The following is a 27,795-nucleotide window of genomic DNA, read 5'->3' as shown; positions in this document are numbered from 1 at the left end:
CCTGGTTTTGGTTGCAATATTAGGACCACAATACTGACTGAAATATACATAGTGTGAACATGCTACATGCTAAGGTATGATAGCCATGTGACAGGAATAAATTAGTATTTAAAAAGAGAAATAATTAGCCTACCCCATTTACTGTACATTGCGCTTGAGCTTGCCTTACAACACATTGATATCACAGAGCATTTCCAATTATTTAATTGTCACAGTGGCTGACATTCTATAGTAAACAATTTGCAGTTTATTGCCATAAGCCGTCACTTTAGATCCCAGAAGGAAGTAAAAGAAAGGACAATGCTTCTTCTGTTCCTGTCCCTTTCCTGAAAACAATACTGCACTTTGCTTAATCTAATGAAACTACATGGATATGATGTTCTCAGGTTGGCCGTTTTTAGTGACATTATATGGGATAACAATGTGCAATAAACATGAAAGACCTGGACCAGGTGAAAATGATGGTGTAGACTATATTGGCTTATAAAGACTTTGTTTAATTGGACCTCTTAAGCAATGTATTTCCACATGAGCAAAGCTTAATATGGATTTCATTGGTCTTCACTGGATTCCACAGTGTATTGCGTCCATTTTTCTCTATCTTCAAATCCACACTTACCAATGTAACATACAGCACAAACACCTTAACACTACATGTACGATAACAAATAAATTACTAGTCATGAAGAGTAAACAGTTCGGGTTGACTATGATGTACAAATTGTCCTTGTTGGTGATGGAACTGCTTTATTCTGGCAATGCATCTGGCAAAAAAATAATTGAAGCAAGAAAAAAGAAAAGTAAAAGCATCTGTCCATTGATATCTGTTGTTCTTTTGTTAGAAATACAAAATATCTGCCCAGTGTCTCTGTTAATATGTGGATGTATATTGATTTAAACTTGAAATACAATTTCGTTTATGGCTGCTCATTGTTAGATATAGAGAGGTGTCTCCTGTCCAGTAAGGAGCCTGAACATTGCTGCTGGCATAGTCTTCATGTGGATCTGTGGCACAGAGAAGAAAGCATGTTAAAATTCAAGTTGGCAGGAAGAGAATCACCAGTTAATGCTGAACATCAGGGCCGGCCATACGCTGTTTATTCCTTCCTAAGCTATTTTCTTGTCAAATAGAATATCCTTTCTTGTGTATTTCATACAATCAATTGAGAGGCTGGATCAGGGGATCACATAGATCTGTGGCGGATCTACAAAAGCGTAGAAAGAGCATGAGCTCTGGCTATATGTCACACAGTGACGCTACCATAAATAATATAGTTATAAAGGCTCTATATGATGTACTGGCTCAATAACAACAACAACAATTATTATTATTATTATTATTATTATTATTTGCTCTAACTGTTACACTTTTTGTGATGTGAGAAATTACCCTTTTTTATTGCTAAATGCTTCAGAAAAACATACATCCTCTAGCTATGCTCCATTTTCAGGAAACCTCCGAACATCAAAATGACAAACATTATCACCCCTACAGTGTATATTATTAGTAATATATATGCTATATATTCCCCCAAGTATATCCACCATCTTGGTATTGGTCATGCACTCCAGTTATCTGTCCATCTATTTACACTTTGAGTATAACTGGATTATGAGTAAATTGTGGAGGTATAAACCAACAGGTGAGTTTAGAGTAGGGTCCCATCTGAGGTCACCTTGACATGGCGGAAAGGCACACCTCTTTTTTTTTAAATGTGTGCCAAGAACCTCACATTATATAAGTAGTAATCTATAGACTCAGGCCACATGATTGATAGGGCCTTGTACAAGCTCAGTAAACAGGTACAAAACAAGCGTTATCCTCACATCATCTGCATGTATAAGGGCCCTTAGCCTTCACTTTGTGTTGCTGGGGTTTATTTTTTTTTGTGTGTGCTTTTTAATAAACTGAAAATCAGGTGTGGAATACACAGAGCTGACACTATCTGGCTCCATCATTCCCGGCAGGGGAAGGCAGTGATTACTCTGGATGAGAAGAGGACACAGTGGCTTTCAGGTAATCACGGTTTAGTGTACTGCTTCTCCATCAATCTCTGATCACTAAGATCAGTATAAAAACACACAGCTTAGATAACTGGAGGAGAAGGGTTCTTCGGTAACTATTGGGGGGGCTGTTGGAAGCTACGTCTACTGGTGGAGGTGACTGCACTGACTGCTGGACAGAGGTAATGCTGCAACTACTGTTTTGTCTTCCAATGTTCTCATTGGATTCATTATGCTAGGAGGCTGAATATGACCCATTCACTTTACCAATGGACCATATAAATGTAACACAAGCATGCATACATGCAAGCACAGTTAATGTAGACTTTAGACTTTTTTAGTGCTAAGAGTTATATGGGCAGCCACTCATTTTCTCATTTCCTCATCCTATAAATCATGCAGATGGCCCTGACATGCCACCTATTGATTTTTATAGAATCTATATGGCCACACATGAATAAAAAATTATAGCCACCTCGTCTGTCTTCCCTTATCACAATGAACCATACATAAGAGAGCGGCAGAAAAAAATGGTTCTGTGAAATAAATGGGTTTTATGCCATTTTTTTTAAACCTCAAATCCCTTTTTCTTCAATGCTTTTGAATATCAATTTATCTCATCAATGAAACATCTAAAATAAAATGTTCAAAGCCCTGGGCTGCACAAAGCAGCTGAACACAGGATATCAGGGCTGAGGAGACTGACTTGTATATCTAATGTTTTCATATCTGTCTAAAGCAGTTCAAAAATGAAAGAATATATTCATAGGGACTAAACATCTCAATTCATTGCAGCGGAAAGTTAATCCTTATGTCCTCAGCCCCTCTAACCAAGATGGGAATATTACAGTCACATTAACAATAGTCAAGCAGCATGTACCCTGCCGTGTAAATGGGATCCATTATATCTCCTTGCACAAAGAATACTGCCAGCAAAATTGCAAACAATAAAATCTTTACACATTCCAGTAACCTCACATACAGACAAAGAGGCAAATCTAAAATGTGAATGTAAAGATGTGCCAATGACTCACGAGCATTGATGAGCTCTGAACGATTTTTTGCTTTGCATTATAGTATACAGTAACTTCACCACAAAGGACAAGTTCTTACCTCTCCTACTGAATTGGAAAGCGCTTGGACTATCTTTTCATGAGCTGTGGCCACCACGCTTTGTCCATTGATCTCGATAATACGATGTCCGACCCTTACTCCTCCTCTTTCAGCAATCCCTCCTCTCATGAGGCTGCAGATCTACAAGGACAATGGAAAAAATAAATTGATGTCTCCCATTCACTGTAACTATTGTGGAAAATCTTCCATCATTTATTTGCGCTGCATATAATATAAGATTACCATTTTAAGACAACCAATTAATATGTTTAATACACATTATCAATTTACTAGGTGTGCGAAAGCCGACTGAGCTTTAGGGCCCTATTCCACCGGACGATTATCGTTCAGATTATCGTTAAATCGTTCGAATCTAAACGATAATTGTTCGGTTGAAATGCAGTTAACGATTAACGACCGAACGAGAAATCGTTGATCGCTTTATAAGACCTGGACCTATTTTTATCATTGTTCGTTCGCAAAACGTTTGCAAATCGTTCGCATTGAATAAGACATCGTTCGGTCGTTCGCAATAGATACGAACGCAATAGCGAATAAATAGTGAAGAAAAACAATCGCAATTACGATCATAAGTAACAATTATCGTTCCATGGAAATGAGTGAACGTTTTCAGGTCTTTCGCAATAGCGGTTGTTTGAGATCGTTAATCGTTAACGATTATGCAAACGATAATCGTCCGGTGGAATAGGGCCCTTATGCCCCTATTCCACGAGTCGTTTGGAGGAGCAAACGAGCGCTATTAGCGCTCGTTTGCTCCTCGTTCCCCGCTCGCTGCCGCCGCTATTCAACGCGGCTGCAGCGAGCGGGTGAGTGCGGGAGGGGCTGCTCGGAGGATCGCTGATAGGATATAGCAGCATCTGCTGCCGATGCTCCTATTCAACGGAGCAACGGCAGCAGATCGCTGCTATATCAGTCGCTTGTTTTTCAACATGTTGAAAAACAAGCGACTGCAACGATCAGCCGACATGAACGATGTCGGCTGATCGTTGCACTCTATTCCACGGGACGAATATCGTTCGTAGCGGCCGATATCGGCCGAATACGAACGATATTGCTCCTTTAAACGACCCGTGGAATAGGGGCTTTACACTGTTTCGGTTGGCAATCGTTTTCCTATTTTTTCTAGATAATTTGGGTAAAAGGTAATTCATCACTAGTTTTTAACTGTTCTTTAAGTAAAACTTACATTGCCAGTTGGCCAATTGTTCAGTGTAATTGGGACGCTAAATGGAAAAAAAATGGAATCGGCCCAACATTAATGAACATCAAGGATGTATGAAAGACATAGTAAGAACGTTACAGCTATGGGATAGAGAACAAAGCTGATCTAGTTTAGTTCTATTTAACCGATAGGCTACTTTGTTATTAATATTTTATATTGAAGTTTTATTGGTTTCCAGTGAATTACATACTGATCCAGGTGTGGGGTGGAGTGGGCACATGCAGGATCTTTCTTACACGAATGTGTTATATTAAAATTATATTATTTTATATTATATAATTATATTAAAATATATATATTTTTGTACTTCCTAATAATTCGAACTGCTCTCTAAAAAGAGAGTATCTAAAAAAGATGCTGACCCACATAAATTCAGTCCGTCCATTCTATTCCAACACTTACCTTAACAGAGCACTGGTATTCCTAGATCTGACTGCTGACAGCTCTTTACAGCAAATCAAGTTTGGTTACAATATTATTGGATAAGCATTGGAGGTGCAGAGACTAGTTTGGGGTGTTTACTTGGGACTCAATCTACCCTTTGTACCACATGGCAATGTCAGGAGTCTGATTGGAAATTCAATACTGTGGTCTAGTGTGTGTGTCAATAATTCTGTCCTGAGATTAAGACCATCAGAAAATAGCAGATATATAGACAAGAGAAATGTATTATAAGATGCTGCATTCAGGGAAGATTATAGCAGCGAGTAGATGGGTCATATTATTGAGGAATAGCCTCCTGGCTCTCTTTAACTTTTTTCATAGTGTGGCAGAGTGGTTGATACTGATATTGCTCTTATAATGAAAAAAGGTTCCTGTCTATGGTGAATCCTTCTTATCTCTAGATGTAGACAATGCCCCCCCTCTCATGGTGTAAAACGATCACTAGAAAGATATCTGTCCTGTGTGATCAGATCACCCCCATTCCTCTTTTTGTTAACTAGGTAAGGCTGGGTTCACACTACGTGGGAAAACTGCATGATTATAATAGTAAATGGATCAAAACGCATCCTTTTTTTGCAATGTCCAGAAAGTATTCCAGCGAGACAGCCATCCTTGATAAAACCCACTTTTATTTAGCTTGGACAAAAAGAATAAAACATCCAACACATGGATAGTCCAAGCTAAATAAAAGTGGGTTTTATCAAGGATGGCTGTCTCGCTGGAATACTTTCTGGACATTGCATTTTGACCAGCCCTGCGAGTTCCAGGGCACTAGCGACGCGTCCTATACCACGCTAGTATCTAGGAGAAGGTTCAGACCTGCATTACAGGCATGTATATGGTTGCAGCGATTTTTTGTTTTTTTGCATCCTTTTTTTATCGTACACAAAAACATGGTTGACCACATTTTTGTGTACATTAAAAAATAGATGCTTTTTCATCCCTTTTTTTGGAAGTTAATGGAAAAACAGATTAAAATGGATGCACACAAATGCATCTTCTTTTCCATCTGTTTTTTGTTTTCTTTTTTTTGCAAAAACAGATTAAAAAAAAAAAAACCCTGATAGCCTGTCTTGGCACTGCAATCCACCCAATTACCTTGGTCACCCATATCTGCACCTACTGTAGTTCAGCCATGGCCTTCCTATATATAGGTGCCAAAAAATTACATAAAAAAGCAGTAGCTTCAGACACATAAAATGTTTTACAAACCCTTGTTATTTCACTTGTGTCCATACAATTACATATGAGATTTTGTACCACATAGACATTATCATAGCAGCATGAATGGAGGTTGGGACCTTTGAAACATGTACATCATATGCCATGAGTAGTTTGATCAGTGATGTACTTTACATAGAGGGAAAACTGTATTCTTATCATGTGTGCCATGTGCATTTCCATACTTTCCATCAAATCATAGCTGCCGCTCTTGCCTAAAAAACGCTATTCTTGCGGGCTATTGTCTACAATAGAACAGAACAGAAAAGAACAGAATCAAAAATAAAAATATGAAAAAAATATGTGAACATATTTTTTTATGCCGGGCTTACAAGTGTCCCTGCAGCTCCGGAGCTCAGAGGATTTACTTAGAGGCGCACTGCCTCTACATAAATCTAGTGCACACGGAGCCCGTCCGTGCAAATAAATTGAAACCTATGTCAGCTCAGAGCTGAGTAGGTTTCACTATCATTTTTTCCCCGGAAAAATTATAAATGCAGTGCCCGCAGAGGTCGCTCCCCCCTCTGCGTGCAGCCGCACCCCCCTGTAATGCCCCCTCTCCGCCCCACTGGCGCAGGAGGTGCAGATTGGCCCGATGCGAATCAAATATTAACAAATAGACCATTTGCGTTTATTTTTACGCTGATTTATTTTTTGCGTTTATTTTTACATCTGCGCCTAAAAAAGGCATTTTAGCCTTTTAATAAATTTTCCCCATAAATTACACATAAGAGGAACCCTGCCAGGAAATGTCTCATAAATGCACAGAACCATATTTCTCATTTCCAAACAGGTAACGATTCAGAAAGTAAATAATGTGGATTAGAAACTGAAAATACATGTGGATTGTCAATGCATTCTTCTATGGATTAAAGAGCTTATAATCAGAGATAATTATCTGAAAGATCTTCATGTAAGAAAAGAAAAAAGGCATTTTATGAAATCTGAAACATTTTCGTATAAATGGCACACATTAAATCTTAGGCGGATTGAGTCTTCACATCATCAAAATGGTAAAAAGCACTTAATTAAGACAAAATCTGTCAAAACATTGATGTTTTAGCTAATTTCTAAAAAGCTTATAATGCCATTCTGGAAGATTATAAAAGATTGAAGTTTAGAGAGTATTTCTAATTCAAAAGAATACTTGTGAAATATCTTCTGTACCAGCTTGCATTGCTGAGTGGTACTTAAAGGGAAACTTGACCCAAAACTAGAATTTCCCTTGTGTGCCATTAAGGAATTCCAAGTCAGTCTCTCACTTGTTCCCTTGTCTTAATGCTTCTATCACTTCCTATCAGGCTCTAGTGAAGTTCTCCATAGGGATCTAGGTGTCACGCACCTACAGAAACTAGAATTTCACATATGAAGACATTACATGGAATGTTCCACACAGGGTCTTCATGAGGACAGGGTACAATTTTATAAAGTTAATGCACATGATTATTTGTGGTTGCATCACATTGCTATAATGGAAAAGATAAAAGTTCAGCCTACCTAGTGTTTCATACAAGAGTTTTGTGCTGTAGTAAATCAGAGGAAAACATGTCAAAATATGTATCTTAATTTCAGCACAATGTGGGCTATTCCATTGTTACTTTTAAAAAGTGCCAGGCAGATATCGTCAGTGCCAGAATATTTGTGCCAGTAACAATGCCCAATGTCCGCCAAAAACTTTCTTCCCCACAGAGCTCACCTATAGTACTCCAATGATCAAAAGTGCCTCCAGAACATTATGGGGGAGATTTATCAAACATGGTGTAAAGTGAAACTGCCTCAGTTGCCCCTAGCAACCAATCAGATACCACCTTTCATTCCTCACAGACTCTTTGGAAAATGAAAGGTGGAATCTGATTGGTTGCTAGGGGCAACTGAGACAGTTTCACTTTACACCATGTTTGATAAATCTTCCCCAATGTTCCCAGAAAATGTACCTAAAAAAATTAAAAAGAAAAAAAAAAGAAATATTCACCCTAATCCTTTGTTTGTCTAGACAACAGTGCAGGTGGGTATGACTATGTCATTGCTCATGCCTACACAAGACACCAGCAACACCCCCTTGTAGACCATGAGGTTGTGGAAAATGGCACTTTCCGGAGGCCCAGATGCCTGGTGCTATTATGGCCCTGTCAGAGGAAGAGAAAGCAGGAACAAAACTAAGATTCAAAATGTCTTATCAGTAGCAAAAAGGGGGCTGTACAAAGAGACTAGTGCAATATACAAAAAAGCCAAAGCCAAATAAACAATTGTATGAAGAATACTGCGATTGAAAGTTGTGTGTCCAATGGTGGTTTTCATTAAGGTGCATCAAGTGCCTCACTTTTCAAAAAATTAGTGTAAACCACTGACTTTGTAATAGGGGAATGAGGACCACAGCACTCACCATTACCGATATCCCTTTATAGGAAAATCATCAGGTCACAGGATGCAGACAACAGCTGCTTCACTTTCTCAGCCGCCTCTAAGCTTAGAGGGAGCTCAGAAAGCGAAATGACTGTCGCCTTCATCCTGCAATCTGCAATAAAGATATCTCTACATAAACAGTAAACTCTAATTGGGTAAAATTTAAGGAAAACTTATCAGTAAGGTATATTCCATTCCATTAGAGCAAATGTACAATTCTGAATCGAATAAGAACTAGTAGGTGACTTTACACCCACTAAAAGATCAAGATTGGCAACGGCCAAAGAAACAAGTCCTGTTCCTCTGACTTCTAATAATAAGCAACCAGTTAGTCAGGGTTGCACAGAGCTAGCCCTGAGGAATGGACAAAACTAGAACTCTGCAGGTCATTCAGAGATGAAACCGAATCTTCTATTTCATTATTATTTACTATAAAGAGGTTTCTTATGGTGACAATCTCGCTGTAAGTCAGGGCATAAGGAGCGAGAGGCAGCTGGAAATCCTAATTGGGGATAATCTCTCACATCTCACATGTAAAGGAAAAAAAAGTACCTTTGATATATTTGGAAGCTGACAAAAATGTGTAAAGATTAAAACCATTTTTCCTGCTATAAGCAGTATTGTCAGTGTCAAAAGTACTGGAAAAACTGGGGAAAAAATACTATTGTAATTTAATATTAACCATTTCACCTAAGGATAAAAAACAACTGTTACATTGTACAAAAAAAACGGATTATTATTTAGTTTTTATAGTCAGAACACAAATGAGTTTTTCATGTTAATGCGCACACATCCATTAACAGTACAGTAAGTCTATGGACCTGCTGAGTACCAAGACATAGCACATCTATAACTATGTAGCATATCCATAATTTCCCTTAATATATGTGCAAGTAGTAAAAGAAAAAGGACTGCATGATCTTGGCCAGCAGATTTCATAGACATTCATAGTGCACTTCAAAGTTTCATTGCTCCATGTGAGAAAGGGAAATAACACTAATCTTAACTCCACTGTAGTTGACAAATATATTCATAAAAGGCCAGGTTCACATCTGCGTTACCTGCTCTATTTTGGGCCTTCCCTTCATATTCTGTTCAACACAAGTAATTGGAGCCGGTGGGTCCACTGCATGCTGGACACCAATGCAGCCTGACAGACCCCACTGATTTTAATTAGGGTTTCCAATATGGTGTCCATTCATCTGGCTGAATATAACCAGAAAAAAAACACTTCATACTCCATATTTGCTGCGCAGAATTAATTGGTTGGATGAATTTTGCAACAGTGCCTTTAATAGAGCCTCAAGTGCAATTAAGAACAAAGCCTAATCTGTGAAATTGTTGTTGGAGATTAAGATGATTCCACCACAGGTCACAAACAGGAGAATATAAAAAGGATTGATAGTAAACATACTAAAATTCATTTCTTACCATTGCTTATCTGGTCTACATAAATGGGGACAGAGAACTACGTAGCCACTATGCACAAACATCAATGTGAATAGACAGGTAACACATGGAGCATTAATGAGGGATATGAAAAACTATTTTGTATGTACATTAAAAAGTACAGTATTATATTTTCTAGTTTTATGTTTATTGCTAATGGACTGCCCTTGAGTCCTGGACTAACAATTACTACAATGTATTACAGAGAATTAAAGGAGAAATCAGGCAAAATTTTTTATTAAAGTATTGTATTGCTCCTCAAAAGTTATACAAATCCCCAATATACACTTATTACAGAAATGCTTATAAAGTGCTTTTTCCCTGCACTTACTACTGCATCAAGGCTTCACTTCCTGGATAACATGGTGATGTCACGACCCGACTCCCAGAGCTGTGCGGGCTGTGACTGCTGGAGAGGATGATGGCAGAGGGACACTGAGGGACACAGGGCACTGGAGGGAGGGACACTGAGCACCCCTCTGCCATCTTCCTCTCCAGCAGCCACAGCCCGCACAGCTCTGGGAGTCGGGTTGTGACATCCCAGAAAAAAGCACTTTATAAGCATTTCCCGTAATAAGTGTATATTAGTAATTTGTATAGCTTTTGGGGGCAATAAATTAATTTAATAAAACATTTCGCTGGACTTCTCCTTTAACAAATATATATATATATATATATATATATATATATATATATATATAACTACTGCCCATACTAACTCATCTAACTATGTGCAATCTTTGGTTCCTGGTGACCAGTAATGAAGAATAACAATACAATCTATCCTAGGTCAATGCTTCAAAAAACAAATCTTTCTAAACCTAGAGCACATAAAAAAAAAAAGATTTCCCAGTTTTCCTGTAAGTGTTGAAACCTTTGGCGGTCAGTTTCATTTAGCTGAAATATGTAGGTAGATGTAGTGTTATTCTGATTAATGTCGTCCCCATACTGGACTGCTCCGTGTGTATAAAGCTCTCAAGGGGGTGTTAGCAATAAAATAATGTTAAAACTGTACATCTTGGGCTTTACGAGCCTTCAGGAACTCTTATATGAAGAGGCCAATTGAAAGCTATTTAACCTCTTACTCTTTAGCTCCCTGTGGAATGACTTGTATGTAAAGATAAGCTACATGCATTAATCTAGTCGTGCATTAATTTAGCACAGATTAGTGCCTTATCCCATAAATATTGCCTCACAACCATTGGAAAAGAAAAAACGCTATTCTCAAGGTATACTGTTGCCTGAAGCAGCCTCTCCTACAAAAGATTCAATATATTTTCCTAATTTTATTTCCTCGTGATGATTTACCCTGCAGCTATAGTTTTATCACACTGTCCTATGTATCTAGGCCTCTTTGTGTGTGTATATATATATGTATATATATATATATATATATATATATATATATATATATCATGCTGGGGCTGCTAGTTCTGTATACAGCTCCTGCTCTGTATATATATATATATATATATATATGCAGTGTCCCAGAACATGCAGACTACTACTCCTATTATGCCCATTTCTATTTCTGTGTCAATGCCTGTTCTGGTAAGTGTTTGCACTGCAACTGCTGCTGGTTTTCCCCTAGTATTCTCTGGTATTGTGCATTTTCATGTGTATTGTCATGTATTCCTGTGTATTATTACAGTGTACAGTGGTATGCAAGGCTGTTGATCACGTGACCTGTAACCATGGTTCCTCCAATGGCCGACTAGTTCTGGCCAGGAGCAACCATGTGACCTCCCACTTCCTCCTAACAAGTGAGTCTTCCCCCTGCTTCCAAGCAAGGAGGATGTGTGTCGTCCCTCTCCTGCCTCAGAGGAGTTGGGCTTCTTCTCTGCAGCTCCCACTTCACCACTAGAAGTGTGGATTAGGTGCTCTGCTATATTCAAGTCTTCGGCTGTATCTGCCTGCTCAAGTGACCGGATTCTTCTCTCTCATCTGGGTGTCATTCCGATATCTCTCCTCATCGCTGCAAGGATTCACAGCAAGTATTATTCTCAAGCTAATCCACCCAGCAACGCTATTCCTCTCATACTCCTACTCCCATCATCCGGCACGTATTCTCACAGCCTATGCAGCACCACTCCTGCCTTATTTGTCAAAGCCTGCTATATACCCGGTTGCATCCGGACAGAACTGTTGCTACTAGTTACCTTATCTATAATAAAACCGCTGTTACTGAACCCTGGCATTGGTGTCCACTAACTGGTGCCCCGACTAAGTGCAGCGAAGAATCGCATGCCCATCATCACCCGCAGATTCCTCAGGCCTATACCGTGACAAGTATACACCCTGCAGCTGCCCCGGTCATTGCCCGCTCATAACACCAGCACTGCGGAAGTGGCCCCCAGGGGCCAGGGCATCGCATTTGGCGTCACGAACAGGATCGCGTACACCCCGCGGTGTTCATATTTGCTACCCCTCATCATCCTCAGAGACTCTGCTATTGCCGCGCTGCGGCCTGCTAAGGGGTCAAGTCAGCTGGTGACGCACTATCTTCGCACGCGCGCTCCGCCCAAGCTCCGCCCCGGCCCTGCAGTATCCAAGCCTCTGTTGCAGGAGGGAAGGAGATTGTGCCCGGACCGCCGGAAGCGTTGGTGCTGACTTCCGCCCTATCCCTCTCTGGTCCCGGACACCCTGCCTATTGGTGCCTGCTGTTCCCGCAAGCTCTCCTCACCTCTGCTTTCTTCCAGACGCCTTACACCAGAACCCCTCATCATGTCCACCGGCCATCACAGTGACTCTGACGGGTCCGGCAGTCCGCCGATGGCCCGGCGAAGACTTCCTGCGGCTCCCGTTGCTATGGCTACCGCAGCGGTCCCGTTCTTCATTGGGCCCAACAATCTTCCCAGTTATAAAGGGGAACCCCACACGTTGGCTGATTTCAAGGAAAAAATTTCCCGCACCCTTGAACTTGTCTCACTCTCTCCCACTCAGCAGGTGCAGTTGCTGCTAGGACAACTTGAGGGTCCCGCTGCAGAGGAGGTGCGGTCGTGGCCAGCTACGGAGAAAGCTAATGTACAACAGATCCTGGCCCGGCTGAGTAAAGAATTTGAGGTACAGACACCCACGGAGGTCCGCCTTAAGTTTTATGACCGACGACAAAGGCCAGGTGAGACCCTCAGAGACTATGCACTAGCCCTCCAATCTGCCTACCGGGCCCTGAGACAGGTTGATACCATAGCCCCCTCGGCTGTGGAGAGTATGATCACTGACCGCTTCATAGAGGGGGTGGACTCTAGACTCATCCAGAGCCAACTGCGTATGCTAGCTGCCCAAAACCCTACAATGCCTTTCCTGGACTTCAAGACTCTGGCTCTGAGGGTGGTTGGCATTGACAATCCCTGTGCCGGCTGTACTCCAGGTTCAGATTGCCCGGACCCGGTGGGACCTATACCCTCACCTCCAGTGCCCGCTATGGTTCCGCCGGTTTCCGCTATACAAGCTGCCCAACAGTCTATCCCGGCTAGTTCTCCAGCGATCCCTGCTCTCCTTACGCAAGTGGTTGACTCTCTCTGCCACGCCCTAAGGGGGCTACAAGGGGCTTATCCAACACCTCCACCACCACAGGACCCCTGCCCTGGGTATGCCGTTCCCGATCGGCCTCCTCCACAGAGACGTAGATCCCCTGAGCACCCCTACTGCCGCCACTGTAGGCGACATGGACACTACCGCTCTCAGTGCTATCAGTTAAACGGGCTACCCCTGGGTCCGAGGGCCAACACCCAGGAGGTCGAGATCCAGGCCCGCAGGAAGCACAGTGGTTCTCAAGGTTCCTCTCACAATGCCCGCATGTGACTATCTGGGTGGACGGAGTCCCCCTGGAGGCTCTGGTGGATACAGGTTCCCAGGTTACCACTATCCCGAGGCATGTGTTTGAAGAACATTGGGATCTGAGAACCCTAGGTCCAGTTGAGAAATACCGTCTGAAACTTATTGCTAGTAATGGTCGTCCTATTGTGCAACTAGGTTACTGGGAACCCACTGTCTGCATAGGGAAGCGAGAGCTAGCACGTCAGGGTATCATTGTTACTGAGGCTCAGGGAGATAGTGGGACCGTGGTATTAGGCATGAATATTATCCGTCATGTATTCACTGAAGTGTTGGATGCCTTGAATGCCTCTATGTCTTGTGCTTCTCCTCAGTACAGGCAAGCCGTCCAGAAGACCATAAAAGTGCTCACCGCTCAGTGGAAATTTGCCAATCCTCGAGGAGAAATCTGCCGTGTCCGCACTAGAGATGCTCGTCCAATCACCATCCCAGCTAACAGTGAGTTCCTCATCTGGTGCAGGGTCCGTCCGGGCCTCAACAATGCTGACTATGTGGCTCTTCTGGATGCTACTGAAATTGAGGGGCAACCTCTTGTCAGGGCCGCTAGAAGCCTGGTGACCGTCTCCAATGGTCAGGTCCCTGTCCGTCTGGTGAACCTTGGAGACTCCCCAGCTGACCTACCCAAGTTCACCACCGTGGCCATGCTATACCAACTCGATCCTGAGGACATCGTCTGTGAGGAGACCATCGCCTATCAGAGCTCCATCCGTGGCACTCAAAGGGACTCAAACAGGGCTCTCGCCCCTTGGTGGGATGAACTCCATATTGGCGATACCAATACCCCACTTGAATACCTCCACGGCATCCTCAAGGTGGCCAAAAGGTATCACGAGGCCTTCAGCAAACACTCCCTCGATTTCGGGAAGACCAATCTGGTCCAGCATCGGATCAACACTGGGGACCATTTGCCTATCAAAGAGAAACATCGGCCAATCCCTCCTGCCAGCTATCAGCAGGTCAAGAAACTGCTCAGGGAGATGAAAGACTCTAACGTTATCCAAGAAAGTCAGAGTCCGTGGGCTGCCCCTATTGTCCTCGTGAGGAAGAAAGACGGTAACATCCGTTTCTGCGTGGATTATAGGAAGATAAACTCAATCACCCACAAGGATGCCTATCCTTTGCCCCGGATCGAAGAGTCTATTGCTGCTTTGGGGTCAGCCGCCTACTTCTCCACCTTGGACCTCACCAGTGGGTACTGGCAGGTGCCCATGGCACCCGAAGACCGTGAGAAGACGGCCTTCACCACCCCCATGGGGCTCTTCGAATTCACCAGCATGCCCTTCGGTCTGTGCAACGCCCCCGCTACCTTCCAGCGGTTGATGGAAAGGTGTCTCGGCCATCTCAACTTTCAGAGTGTCCTGCTCTACCTAGATGATGTGATTGTCTATTCACGTACCTATGAAGACCACGTCCATCATCTGGCTGAAGTGTTCCAGGTCCTGATCGATCACGGCCTGAAAATTAAGCCCTCCAAGTGCCACCTTCTCAAACCCCAAGTGAACTATCTGGGGCATGTTGTGAGTGCTGAGGGGATACGACCCGATCCAGAGAAGATCTCGGCTGTGGAACACTGGGATACCCCTAAGACCGTCAAGGAGGTGAGAAGCTTTCTGGGATTCGCCGGCTATTACCGCCGCTTCATTCCCCACTTTGCCCAAGTGGCCGAGCCCCTCAATGAGTTACTCCGGGGTTGCCCTCGAGAAAGTTACAACCGACGGCTCCCCGTAGAGTGGTCCGAACGGCAAGAGGTTGCCTTTCAAACCCTGAAACGCCTGTTGACTACGCCTCCTATACTGGCCTACCCGGACTATAACCTTCCTTTCCGGCTCTACACGGATGCCAGCTTCCAAGGCCTGGGAGCTGTGCTGTCCCAGGTTCAAGATGGCCAAGAGAGAGTTGTAGCTTATGCCAGCCGGAGTCTTCGGGGCGCTGAAAAGAACGACAACAATTATAGCTCCTTCAAGTTGGAGTTACTAGCCCTAGTGTGGGCCGTCACCGAAAAGTTCAAGGACTACCTGGCTGCCACCCCTGTTACCATCTATACGGATAACAACCCGTTGGCGCATCTCAGCACTGCTCGGCTGGGTGCCCTGGAACAGCGGTGGGCTTCTCGACTGGCCAATTTCCAGTTTGAAATTAAGTACCGCAGTGGCAAGGCTAACGTCAATGCAGACCTCCTGTCCCGACTACCCAAGGGCGAAGAGGCCCCAGAGGACAGCGATTGGGAAGATGTAGAAATGCCTCCCTTCTACCAAAGGTTTGCTACCCAGAGTGCTATTGATGCAGCTAGGTCTGAAGCACCTTCGCCTCCACCTAGGGCCCCGCAAGACTTGGCCAGGTGGCAGACCATCCAGGAAGAGTCCCGCGTCCTGGGGGAGATCTATGACTACCTCTCTACTGGTCGGGTCCCCATGCGGATAAAGAGGCCCTATCCTGATGTCGAGCTAAGGCGACTCTGGAGGCAAAGAAAGAGGCTCTTCCTACAGAAGGGACTGATCCTGCGGAACTCTCTTGACCCGGTCTCCGGGGAGAGGTGCCACCAGATCCTCATTCCCCGACGAGACGCTAAGATGGTGCTAGATGCCTACCATGACCGGTCCGGTCATTTCGGGGTACACAAGACGGAGGCCACTATCCGACAGCGGTTCTACTGGATCGGGATGAGGGCTGACATTGAGAACTGGTGTGCCGAGTGTCCTGCCTGTAATATCTCCAAAGCTGGGGGAAGAGAAGTCAGGGCCCCTTTGCACCCAATCACCTCCCACCGGCCGAATCAGCTAGTCGCCCTGGACCATGTGAAGCTGGCCCCTACAAGATGCGGGTACACCTACGCCCTCACCATGGTCGACCATTACTCCAAGTGGGTAGTCGTGGTACCTGTCAGGGACTTGACCGCCAAGACCACCGCCCTTACTTTTTACAAGGAGTATGTAAAGCACTATGGGTGCCCAGAGTCTCTGCTGACGGACCGGGGTCCGGCCTTCGAGTCACAACTTTTCCAGGAGCTGTGTGCCTACCATGAATGTAAGAAGCTCCGTACCACGGCCTATCACCCCCAAGGGAATGGTCTGTGTGAAAAAGTTAACCAGGTCTTTATCAACATGCTCCGAACGGCTGCAGTGACGAAGAGAGTAGAGTGGCCCCACTTGTTGGATGAACTAGTGGAGATCTATAACAATACCACTCATTGTTCCACTGGCTACTCCCCGTTCTACCTGATGTTTGGCCGCCAAGGCCAACTCCCTCAGGACCGTGCTCTTGGAGTCCAAGCTCCTGACACCTTCAACCCCCTACCTGAAACTGACTGGGTTCGGGAGCATCAGAGGAGAATCCAGGATGCCCGGGAAATTGTTGACCGGAGGATGGGGGAGGCTCAGCAGCGCCAAGAGGATGCCTACAACCAAAGGGCGAATGCCACACCACTACAAGTGGGAGATAAAGTTTGGCTAAAGAAATATCATCGCTCTCACAAACTTGAAAGCCTTTGGGAGCCTGAGCCCTATGTCATCTCTTCTATCCCTTACCCAGAGACTGATGTGTATGAAGTCAAAAAACCAGGGCTAGCCCCGCAGACGGTGCACCGGAATAGGATAAAACGTTGCACTAAGGAGGACCTACAGGGCCTTACAGCACCGTGTCCGGTACCTGCATCCACACCTCCGGCTCCCCCAGCAGCTCCAGCTAAACCTCTCTCTCTGGAAGAAATGTTCCAAGTTGAACCGTTCCTCATGGCCATAGGCTATCCAGCGGTCCCTGTGCACATTCCAGTGGCCCCTCCACTTCCAATTGTGCCTCCAACAACTCCATCTCTACAACCAGACACTGGGGGTGATCTTCCACCTGTACCTGCACCAATCACTGTTGAAGAGGATCCTCCGCTGAGACGGTCTGAGCGCTCTACCAGAGGAATTCCTCCACTTCGCTACAGAGACCAGAGTCCTTAACTGTTTCTGTTGTCTAACTGTTTAATTATTCCAGTGTATGCAACGTTCAAGGTTCGTGCCTGGTCCTCCTGACCAAGTTCCCTGTACGAACCAGCCATGAGCTGATGGACACTTACAGTAACAAAAAGTTCTCTAGTGCCTGTCCCAGAGCCTTTTACATGGACGATGTTCCAATTGCCTAAAAGAGACTCTACCTAACAGAGACACTTAACCCATTCCTTCCTAATGCACTTTCCTGTGATTGTGTGTTCCACACAGGGTATTATTACACTTATTTCATTATTGCACTTTTTCTACCATTGCATTCCAGTGTTATCAAAGTCTTTGTATTTCCTCCTCTGAGTAAGCACAAGGTTACATAGATTGCCTCAGAGTAGAGTGCCTCTTTTGTAAAACAGTATATTTTCCAGTGTCTAAGTCAGATAGCTCCTCCTCTGAGTAAGAGAAGTCAGTTTACATATACCTCAGAGAAAGTCCAGTTTATGTAGGAGTGTATTTTCTCATCCAGTCTCAGTATTGTGTATTATTATCATATCTATAGCTGGAAAGATTTAGTTGAGCCAGTTCGTATGCAGATTTTTCTCAGATTTTCATTCAGATTTCTCTCAGATTTTCATTCAGATTCATGTGAGCCAGTTCTCCTCAAGACCTCGCAGTATTTGTTGTCTGTTGTGTTTCCCTTCCTTTTGTTTCCAGTATTTGTTCGCCTCTGTCTTGTCCCAACACAGTAGTTATCACACATAGTCATACCTAACCTTCACATTGGTCCATACATATCGCACCTTGGATACCTTTTCGTGTGTTTGGCCTGTGGAGTGCTTGTGTGTGTGATTGAGTGGTATGAAAGGGAGCTCCCCATGTATGTTCGCTTTTATTATTTTGTTCCTTTCTCTTCCAGGTATCCAAGACACTACTCAGGCACGCCAAGGTAGTACACAGGTCTTCACAGTTCTTTTCCAGTAGGGTAACACATTTAACAGAAAACCTACTGTCTAACTGGCTGGAATATTGAGGGTCACCCGCCAGCAGTTAACTTGTCCTGGCTTACATGTCAGATGGTTCACGCACTAGCTACCTGGTCGCCAGAGTACGTTAGGCACCCCTAGGTGAAGTCCTGCCACTAGGGTTTCTCATCCTCTCTCTCTTCTCACCTGTGCCTTGGGCGTGGGAAACACACACCTCCTCACACTCACTCTCATCATTCATTCCTGTTGTTTGATTGTCCAGTCTATTCATGTTTGCTGCCTTCTAGATTCGCCGAGGTCGGCTCAAATTTGCTAGGGAGGTATGCAGTGTCCCAGAACATGCAGACTACTACTCCTATTATGCCCATTTCTATTTCTGTGTCAATGCCTGTTCTGGTAAGTGTTTGCACTGCAACTGCTGCTGGTTTTCCCCTAGTATTCTCTGGTATTGTGCATTTTCATGTGTATTGTCATGTATTCCTGTGTATTATTACAGTGTACAGTGGTATGCAAGGCTGTTGATCACGTGACCTGTAACCATGGTTCCTCCAATGGCCGACTAGTTCTGGCCAGGAGCAACCATGTGACCTCCCACTTCCTCCTAACAAGTGAGTCTTCCCCCTGCTTCCAAGCAAGGAGGATGTGTGTCGTCCCTCTCCTGCCTCAGAGGAGTTGGGCTTCTTCTCTGCAGCTCCCACTTCACCACTAGAAGTGTGGATTAGGTGCTCTGCTATATTCAAGTCTTCGGCTGTATCTGCCTGCTCAAGTGACCGGATTCTTCTCTCTCATCTGGGTGTCATTCCGATATCTCTCCTCATCGCTGCAAGGATTCACAGCAAGTATTATTCTCAAGCTAATCCACCCAGCAACGCTATTCCTCTCATACTCCTACTCCCATCATCCGGCACGTATTCTCACAGCCTATGCAGCACCACTCCTGCCTTATTTGTCAAAGCCTGCTATATACCCGGTTGCATCCGGACAGAACTGTTGCTACTAGTTACCTTATCTATAATAAAACCGCTGTTACTGAACCCTGGCATTGGTGTCCACTAACTGGTGCCCCGACTAAGTGCAGCGAAGAATCGCATGCCCATCATCACCCGCAGATTCCTCAGGCCTATACCGTGACAAGTATACACCCTGCAGCTGCCCCGGTCATTGCCCGCTCATAACACCAGCACTGCGGAAGTGGCCCCCAGGGGCCAGGGCATCGCATATATATATATATATATATATATATATGATCCTGTCACTGTGTCTCCAGAGTCCTGACTACCGCAGAGATCAGGAGATACAGGAGGAGAAAGATATGCAGCAGCCGCATGTTTCTTCTGCTGCAAATCTTTCCTTGCCTGTCTCTCCATGATTTGTTGAGGCTCTGTCGCCCAAGGGCCCACAAAAACCTGGAGCCGGCCCTGATGCTCCACAATTATTCACAAGACAGTTACTTGACGAAGCTGATTAAACTGTACGCACTTAGTTGTGTATGCACATGTATGCACCACAATGTGCCATTTACCAGTATTCAAAGCGTAAAGTCCGCACACCTGATCGGCAGTGAATTTCATTCTGTGGCTGGAGGTTCGGGAATAAACACACTTTGACGGTAATGTGTGCAACCGACATTCTGATCAAATTCTGGTGAAATTAACCACCATGTGACTGGTAGCTTTCAGCCGCAATTCACGTTTCAAGCCGCTTACATGGTTTCTTTTCATATATCTGTTTGTACAGTACTTCCATAACGTACACAAAAGCTTCTATTGTCCTGTGCCAAGTGTCAAAGAAGCCTTCCCATGACTGCAGACTGGAATGACTCCCCCCCTTTCCCATATCTCTATCCATATTTGTTGCAGGGATAAGGATAGGAGGGGGAGCCAGGAGACATTACAGCCCTCAACACGTAGGGGCCTCTTTGGCACTTTGCACTAAAGTATAAAAATATGGAAGCAAAGTGTCAGCAATTCACAGACAGATTCACTCATATGCTACAAGTACATGCCCTCTCAACATTGAAAGTGCAACACAGGGCTATGTTCCCCTATGAAATCATAGCAGGAAAAGGCAGATGTCTGTTAATATTGATGGTCATAAATAATGATCCTGATCATTATTAGTGGCCGTCATTATGGATAGATAGACACCTTTCCCCAATACAGGATGGCGTGTTCCCATAGTGGGAAGGAAAAGTGAAAAGTGGAATTATGAAAATCTCAGGAATGATAGACATGTTAATAAGATAACAATTATGAAAAAATTAAAACAAAATATTTAAAACATCTCCATTTATTTAGTATTAGGGCCACATGCAGATACACACACTCCTTGGCATGCTACCAACAAGAGGATTAATGGTTGCCTGAGGAATATTTTGCCATGCTGCATTTACTTGGACATACAAATCATCAAGATTCATTGCTGGCAGCTCCCCGTGCAATTGCTGATGATGTCCCAGATGGACATCAAGTATGGAAGACAAGTATGGAAATGCTAGGGGCCATGGTAATACATTTAGTCCACAAGGCTGCTCACAATAGCACGAGCAACATGCAGTCTGACATTAATGTGTTGGAAAAGGTCTCCTGGGACACATTGGAGAAATGATTGTACAACTGATTCCACTAATAACATCAATGTAATGCCAAGCTGTTAGTTAACATGTAATGAAGACTAGAATGGTCTGGCTAACGTACATTCTGCATCCACTCCATAATCCTGGGAGTAGTTGTTGACTGATTCAGTCGATATTGGCAAGTTTGGCCAACTTTGATTCTCACAGTAGGTCTTACCCACCATTTATTTGATTTGCAAGAAATATTTTTGCATAGTAGGGCAGATTTACTAAGATGGTAATGCTAAGACCTCGTTGTAAAATGCACCAAAATTTGGTACATTTTGTTGCAGACGTCTGAGATACCTGATGGCAATTACAAACAGTCAATACACTTATCATTAGAAAATATCCTTAAACCTTAGATGAGTTTCTATAATGCAACGGTTGCTGCTGTAATTTATTCTGGAAAAAAGCAAGCATTCCACAAGATTGCTGTATAATGCCTGATGTACAAACTATACTTCCCAGAATGCACCAGGACAGGAAGCACTGTACGATTCTGACCCATGATGCTATAGAATTGTGGTTACTGTCACTAATAGGGATTAGTAGAAAGTGACTATTGTAATGTATACGGAAATTAATGTATAAAGGTAGACCGATTAGTCCACTGGCACAGGGGTCAAGTAGGCTTTGTTCACAACACAGTCAAAATGAGGGCCGTTTTATAAACAGCCATGGTTTATATAATAACAGACTATACTTGTCGATGAATGACGGCCATCTAATAAAAACAAATGTCATTTCGACTGTGTGTGAACCTAGCCTAAGGCTATGTTCACACACATTAAAATAAAATAAAGATACTACTGTCATTTTGAGATTAAAGTATAGCCGTATTTTAAACACAGTATAGAAACATAGAAGATTGTCAGCAGAAAAACCACTGGGTCCATCTAGTCTGCTCTTTTACTATTTCCTTTCTTGTTATCTTAGGATAGATATATGTTTATCCCAGGCAGGTTTAAATTCTGTTACTGTGCATTTACCAACCACATTTGCTGGAACTTAGTTCCAAGCATCTACTACTCTTTCAGTAAAATAATATTTTCTCACATTGCTTCTGATATTTCCCCCAACTAACCTCTCACTGTGTCCTTTTGTTCTTGAGTTGTTGTTTTTTTCGTGGCCCGTCTTTGAACCCGTTATATTTTATCAATATCCTTTTTTAGGTGAGGTCTCCAGAACTGGACACAGTATTCCAGATGTGGTCTCACCAATGATACTTGGATATAGGATTCCTCCTCCCTAAGTACATTATTTTACATTTGTAAACATTGAACTGCAGTTTCCATTGTTCAGACCTTATGTAGTAAAGCTAAATCATTGTCCATATTACTGACACCTCCAGGAATATCCACCCTATTGCACACTTTTGTGTCATTAGCAAACAGACAAACCTTACCTACCAAACCTTCTATGTCACTTACTAACATATTAAAAAAAGAATAGGACCCAGAACAGACCCTTGTAGCAAACCACTTGTAACTAGTCTCTGCTCGGAATACACTCCATTAACTACAACCCTCTGATATCTATCCTTCAGCCAACCACCAATCCACTGAACTATCCAGGGATTAAGTCCAATTTTCTCTAATTTCTCTATCAGCTCTTTATAGGGAACTGTATCAAAGGCTTTACTGAAGTCCACATAGGCGACATCCATGGGGCCGCCTTCATCCAGCACTTGAAATAATCAAAGAAATCAATGAGATTAGTCTGACATGACCGGCCTGCAGTAAAGCCATGCTGGTTTGGACCCATCAAATTATTGATTCTTAGGTGATCCATTATCTTGTTTTTAAGGGTGGGTTCACACATACCGTATCCACAACGGATTTCACGCTCCAAGTTCGCAGCAAAATGCACTAAGGATACCTTCACTGTCACTTCAATGAGGTTCCATTGTCATCCCACTGTGAGTATGTAAAAGTCAACCCCCTTAACCCTCTACGGCCTGGTACATACATCGCCGGGTCCACGCTCCGGCTTGCTGCGAGTATGGAAGCTCATTGAAGTGACAGTGATGGTATCCGCAGCGGATCTCACTGCAAACTCGCAGCGTGTAATCCGCTGTCAATATGGTATATGGAAGGAATTGGTTATATAGATCCATCAGGGGGCAGCAATCACAGATTTGAGCCAATGCTGTGTCCAACCATACTGTGATTGTGAAGCCCTCCTTTTCAAAACACTGAGCAGAAGTAGCTATTCAAATGGTCAGCGACCTACTATCTCCGTCAATAAATGTACTTTCCCCAATTCATATCTTAGTCGTTATTATTATAGAATAACATCTGCGTTTGATTAAGACCATTCAAATAATGAACATGCTCATTATCTACCACCTGCTTTTGCTGTTTTTTTTTCCAACTGTTCATACACTGTTTTATTGTCAGTCACAATTATGATTGTATTCTGATACCAACAATACCAGCAATACATAAAATTTTCTCATTTGTATGCTGTTTAGAGGAAACCTTAAATTTAAGAAGAAACTCTGTCTTACTGTACCACAGTAACTGAGACAGTTCACGAATACCAAAAACAGAAGTTGTGCTCCACACCGTTTGAAGCCCTAAGGTCACAAAAGAGCAGCACTTGTCATTCAAGCAGGAGAAAGAGTGTCTTTCTAACAGAGTATTATTTGCTTTTATAAATAAGAAACAAAATCACCTAAAAGATCTGTATAGAAAACAACAGCAGTCTAAATAAAGGGAAGGTAGAATGTATTTCGTGCTGCAGTATAGGATTCTCCAGGCCTAATGAGGCTGAAAATAGAGAGCGCTGGAGCACAACTAACTCAAACATCAGCAAAGTTTTCCAAGAGATTTAGGTATGTTCACTTGGAAAAACAATTACACACAAATGACTTCAGCTCCTTGTAAAGGGATTTAAATATATTCGAATTAAAAAAAGCAAAAAAGCACTGAGCATAAACACTAGAGATAAGAGCCTGAGAATGAGCATATGTAACTATGTGGCACACTGTCCTTGTGTTATACCACCAATATCAGGGGGCAGGATCCTCAAGACTGGACTGCAAGAAAAGTGGTAATGTCTACTCTCTTGTTGAACATCTTGCATCAGACAATTTAGAAAATTTAATAAAACCTTCCATAGAGTCTACAGATATACATTATGAGTCCAACTCATTAAGTGACACAGAGCCATTCTCGTGATTGGTATGGGTGTGAACACACAGACCCTGACCGATCAAGACTTTTGACATGTCTCTTTTAAACGACAGTGACACTTTAATACTAGATCAGGCTTGTTACCCCCCTTCACGACCAGTATTTTTTATTAGATTTCAAAGCTATTTAGTAGACTTCAAAGCTAATTTTTTCTCATTTTGGCCACTCAAATAATTTTTTCTTTCTTTTATATCATTTTTCCATTAGTAAACTAAAAGTTTTTATGATATTGGGGGGATATATACACAAACTAGTATTTATTAAAATAATGTAAATGTAACGCAAAGACTGAGTATACGTAACACGGCGCTTGAATGTTGGCTCACAGTATGCTGCTTTTAGATGCTATAAAGGGAATAGCCCGTAATTCCCACTAGTGTGCAAAATCAGAAATACAACAAATGCATCTAGTGCTTCTACATGGAACTGTGTAGATGGATGTATAAAGTGACTTACTCTTATTTCTTTCCAGAAGTGTATCATAGATGGTAAGTTAATCCAGTGTTCAGTCAGAAGATATTAGTCCATGCTGGGGTCGCGCCCCAGCTGGTGGCGTGATCTCTACCAGCTACGGCGTTCCGTGAAAGTTCTCTGTGACGTCACAAAGTTAGCTATGGAATCTCACAAGGACCACTATTCTTCCTACACTTTTCAGCATAACTTTACGCCTTCGTCAAGAATGTGGAATAAGTTCTTCCTTGTTTCTTTTATGCCTTTGTATCTCTCCAATTGGTTGTCATACTACTGGTTTTCCCATTCGTGCTGTCGATCTGTTACAATTGCATCTCCTGCTTAGTTACGTTGCAAGTATATTTGCAAAGCTGATCCATTGCAACGCCAACTCCTGCTTACCTACGCTGCAGGTTTGTTACTAGAGATGAGCGAATCGGGTTCGGGTTTGAGTCAATCCGAACCCGAACGTTCGGCATTTGATTAGCGGGGTCTGCTGAAGTTGGATAAAGCCCTAAGGCTATGTGGAAAACATGGATATAGTGATTGGCTGTATCCATGTTTTCCAGACAACCATAGAACTTTATCCAAGTTCAGCAGCCCCAGCTAATCAAATACCAAACGTTCGGGTTCGGATGGACTCGAACTCGAACCCGGTTCGTTCATCTCTATTTGTTACAATTGCATTTCCTTTCACCACTCCTGCTTACTTGCGCTGCAGGTTTGCTACCGTTATCTCTCCTTTCACCCTATGTTCTACCTAACTAGTCCATTTTTATTTTAATGTTTATTAGTGCATTCTACAGTCTCAACAATACTTCATCTTAGTTTAAACAGTAAGATAAAGGATTGGAGAGAAACAAAGAAAAACCTATTCCACAAAGTGTTGGTAAAATAAATCATCATAAAAGGGGGCATTTGACAGTACAATATATTTTTGGGGCTGAAAAATTAGCCCCAGTCACAGGAAAAATACAATTTCCTGATATTCACTGCTGAATTGATCTGGGTCTGCTAAGACCAAGCAGCAACAGTAGCAATCGTAGCAATCTGGTAATCACACGATTAGAAGGAAGGCAGGCAGGAAAACTTATGGATCCTGCTGAGCTGTGAACCCTTATTGAGCACTGTGGATACTGGGATTGCAAGGGAAGGGAACAGCTTCTGTGCCATTTCAGCCATGGACATGCCAGTACTTCCATAAGCGGGAAGGGGTTAATGCTACAATAATACAGGTGGGTAACTTGTATTACAAGGATTTGTCTTCAATGTTGCTTCCTCAGTGGATCATATTTTATTCATAAGGCATAAAGGACCTCCATGGGTTTTAGGTTAGTGTTATATTTGAAAAGAAATATATCTATTGTTACGGTACCTTCCTAATAATGATAATTTTGTGGCTCATAAAACAACTGTCAATCATTTCACAATGCAGCCTAATTTTACCCAGGGACAAGATATTTCCCTTATTAAGGAGATTTAATTATGAATCACACAATTGGCTACAGTTAATCGAAAAGCTAGGCTCCCAGTGAAAATATATACTTCTACAGTATGTAATGTTTGCACCAAAATAACAGATATGGGAGCAGTAATTTCATATACTTGCAGGAAGAATTCCATGGTGAAAGTTATAAATAGAAAAGCAATATTTATGGTGTCTCAAAGGACAATAAATAGGGTTTATGTATTGTGTTTTATCCCTATGTGTAAAATAAATGCTGCAATATTGCCACAGCACATAAAAATATATACTATATAAATAAATAATTGGAAGCCAGTAGTAAAGAGGATTCTCATTACAAACATTGATTATGGAGTTTAGTAAAATAATTGGAATTGCAATAAATAATGTTATCCTATGTTTTTCCTGTCAGCAAAAAAGCCAGGAGTATAGAGCAGTCCATGACTAAATAGGGCTTCTCATCACCATTCTAGGCATACCTTTGTTATCTCTATAGTCCCCTGTGGCACTGACTTATAAGCCATTTTGTAAAGATGCTGGGCTCAAGTGCCCAAGGGGCATTTCCCAGCACAGCAAAGAAAACGGGTAGGCCTGCCCATCTCTTATTCACCACCTCAAATCCAACATGCATACTCCTACCCCACCTTTAATTGACAGTGGGCACAGAGCTTAAAGGAGTACTCCGGCAGACCGATAAAAAAGAAAAAAAAAAAACAGACACACAGCTTATATACTTACCATCCATTCGGTGATATCCCTTTGGCCGTCATCTCTGGCCACCGTCCTCAGATCACTCTTACGTCGGATTGCGGAGCAGTGAATAGAAATAGGGAGAGAAAAGGCTGCTGATGGCAGTGGCAGCCTTTTCATTGGCTGGAGCTCACCACATGGCTTCCAGGCAGGGGGGAAGGGGAGTGGTGCTGTGCCACCGGATGATGTTGTGCTGGTGGTTGTGATACACCTCAGCCAGTGATAGCACTGTTGTGACGCCAGTGCTGGTTCAGCACACAGGTGTGGTGACATACTGAGTGTCTCTGGTTGCTTCATACATTTGTGTCTTGGCTCACTAAAACTCTGGATCACACTAGTTGGACTGTCCCGGACAGGGGTCTTGCAGAGCCAGGCCCTGGCTAACTTCAGCAGGGATGCCTGTTTCTGTGTGTCCTCCCGAGTGAATCAGAGGGAAACTGACGCTACACTTCCACCCACCAAGTGACTTTTTCCTACCAGGTGTGAACCTAGCCATACACAGCCTCAGTTGGTTATTTTTTATTTTAGTAAGTAAATGAAAAATAAAAATTTCTAAACATACCTATACCCTTCAGGTTAGGTTCTCACACAGTGAAAAAAAAAAGCAAAATACAACAGTGAAATAGATATAAAATGTAGTTGTATTTATAATCTAATAATGAGCTACATTAAAGTCTATGTAAATATATCAGT

At 42.9% G+C, this 27,795-nt stretch overlaps 1 protein-coding gene across 3 annotated transcripts in view; it reads right to left on the bottom strand.

Moving 5' to 3' along the window:
- Nucleotides 1–867: 867 nt before the first annotated feature.
- Nucleotides 868–27,795, bottom strand: part of APBA2 (amyloid beta precursor protein binding family A member 2) — a 302,541-nt gene continuing 275,613 nt past the window's right edge. For all 3 annotated transcript variants that reach the window (XM_069956545.1, XM_069956547.1, XM_069956548.1), the window contains 2 exons: nucleotides 3,118–3,258; nucleotides 868–1,005 (listed from right to left, as the gene is read on the bottom strand). In XM_069956545.1, coding sequence (XP_069812646.1) covers nucleotides 934–1,005; nucleotides 3,118–3,258 — 213 coding nt within the window. In that variant the 3' untranslated portion in view covers nucleotides 868–933. The remainder of the gene's footprint in view (nucleotides 1,006–3,117; nucleotides 3,259–27,795) is intronic.

Source organism: Dendropsophus ebraccatus, chromosome 1, assembly GCF_027789765.1.
Source record: "Dendropsophus ebraccatus isolate aDenEbr1 chromosome 1, aDenEbr1.pat, whole genome shotgun sequence".
NCBI lineage: Eukaryota > Metazoa > Chordata > Amphibia > Anura > Hylidae > Dendropsophus > Dendropsophus ebraccatus.
Note: the sequence above shows the minus strand (reverse complement) of the source record. Positions and strands in the feature narration are given on the sequence as shown.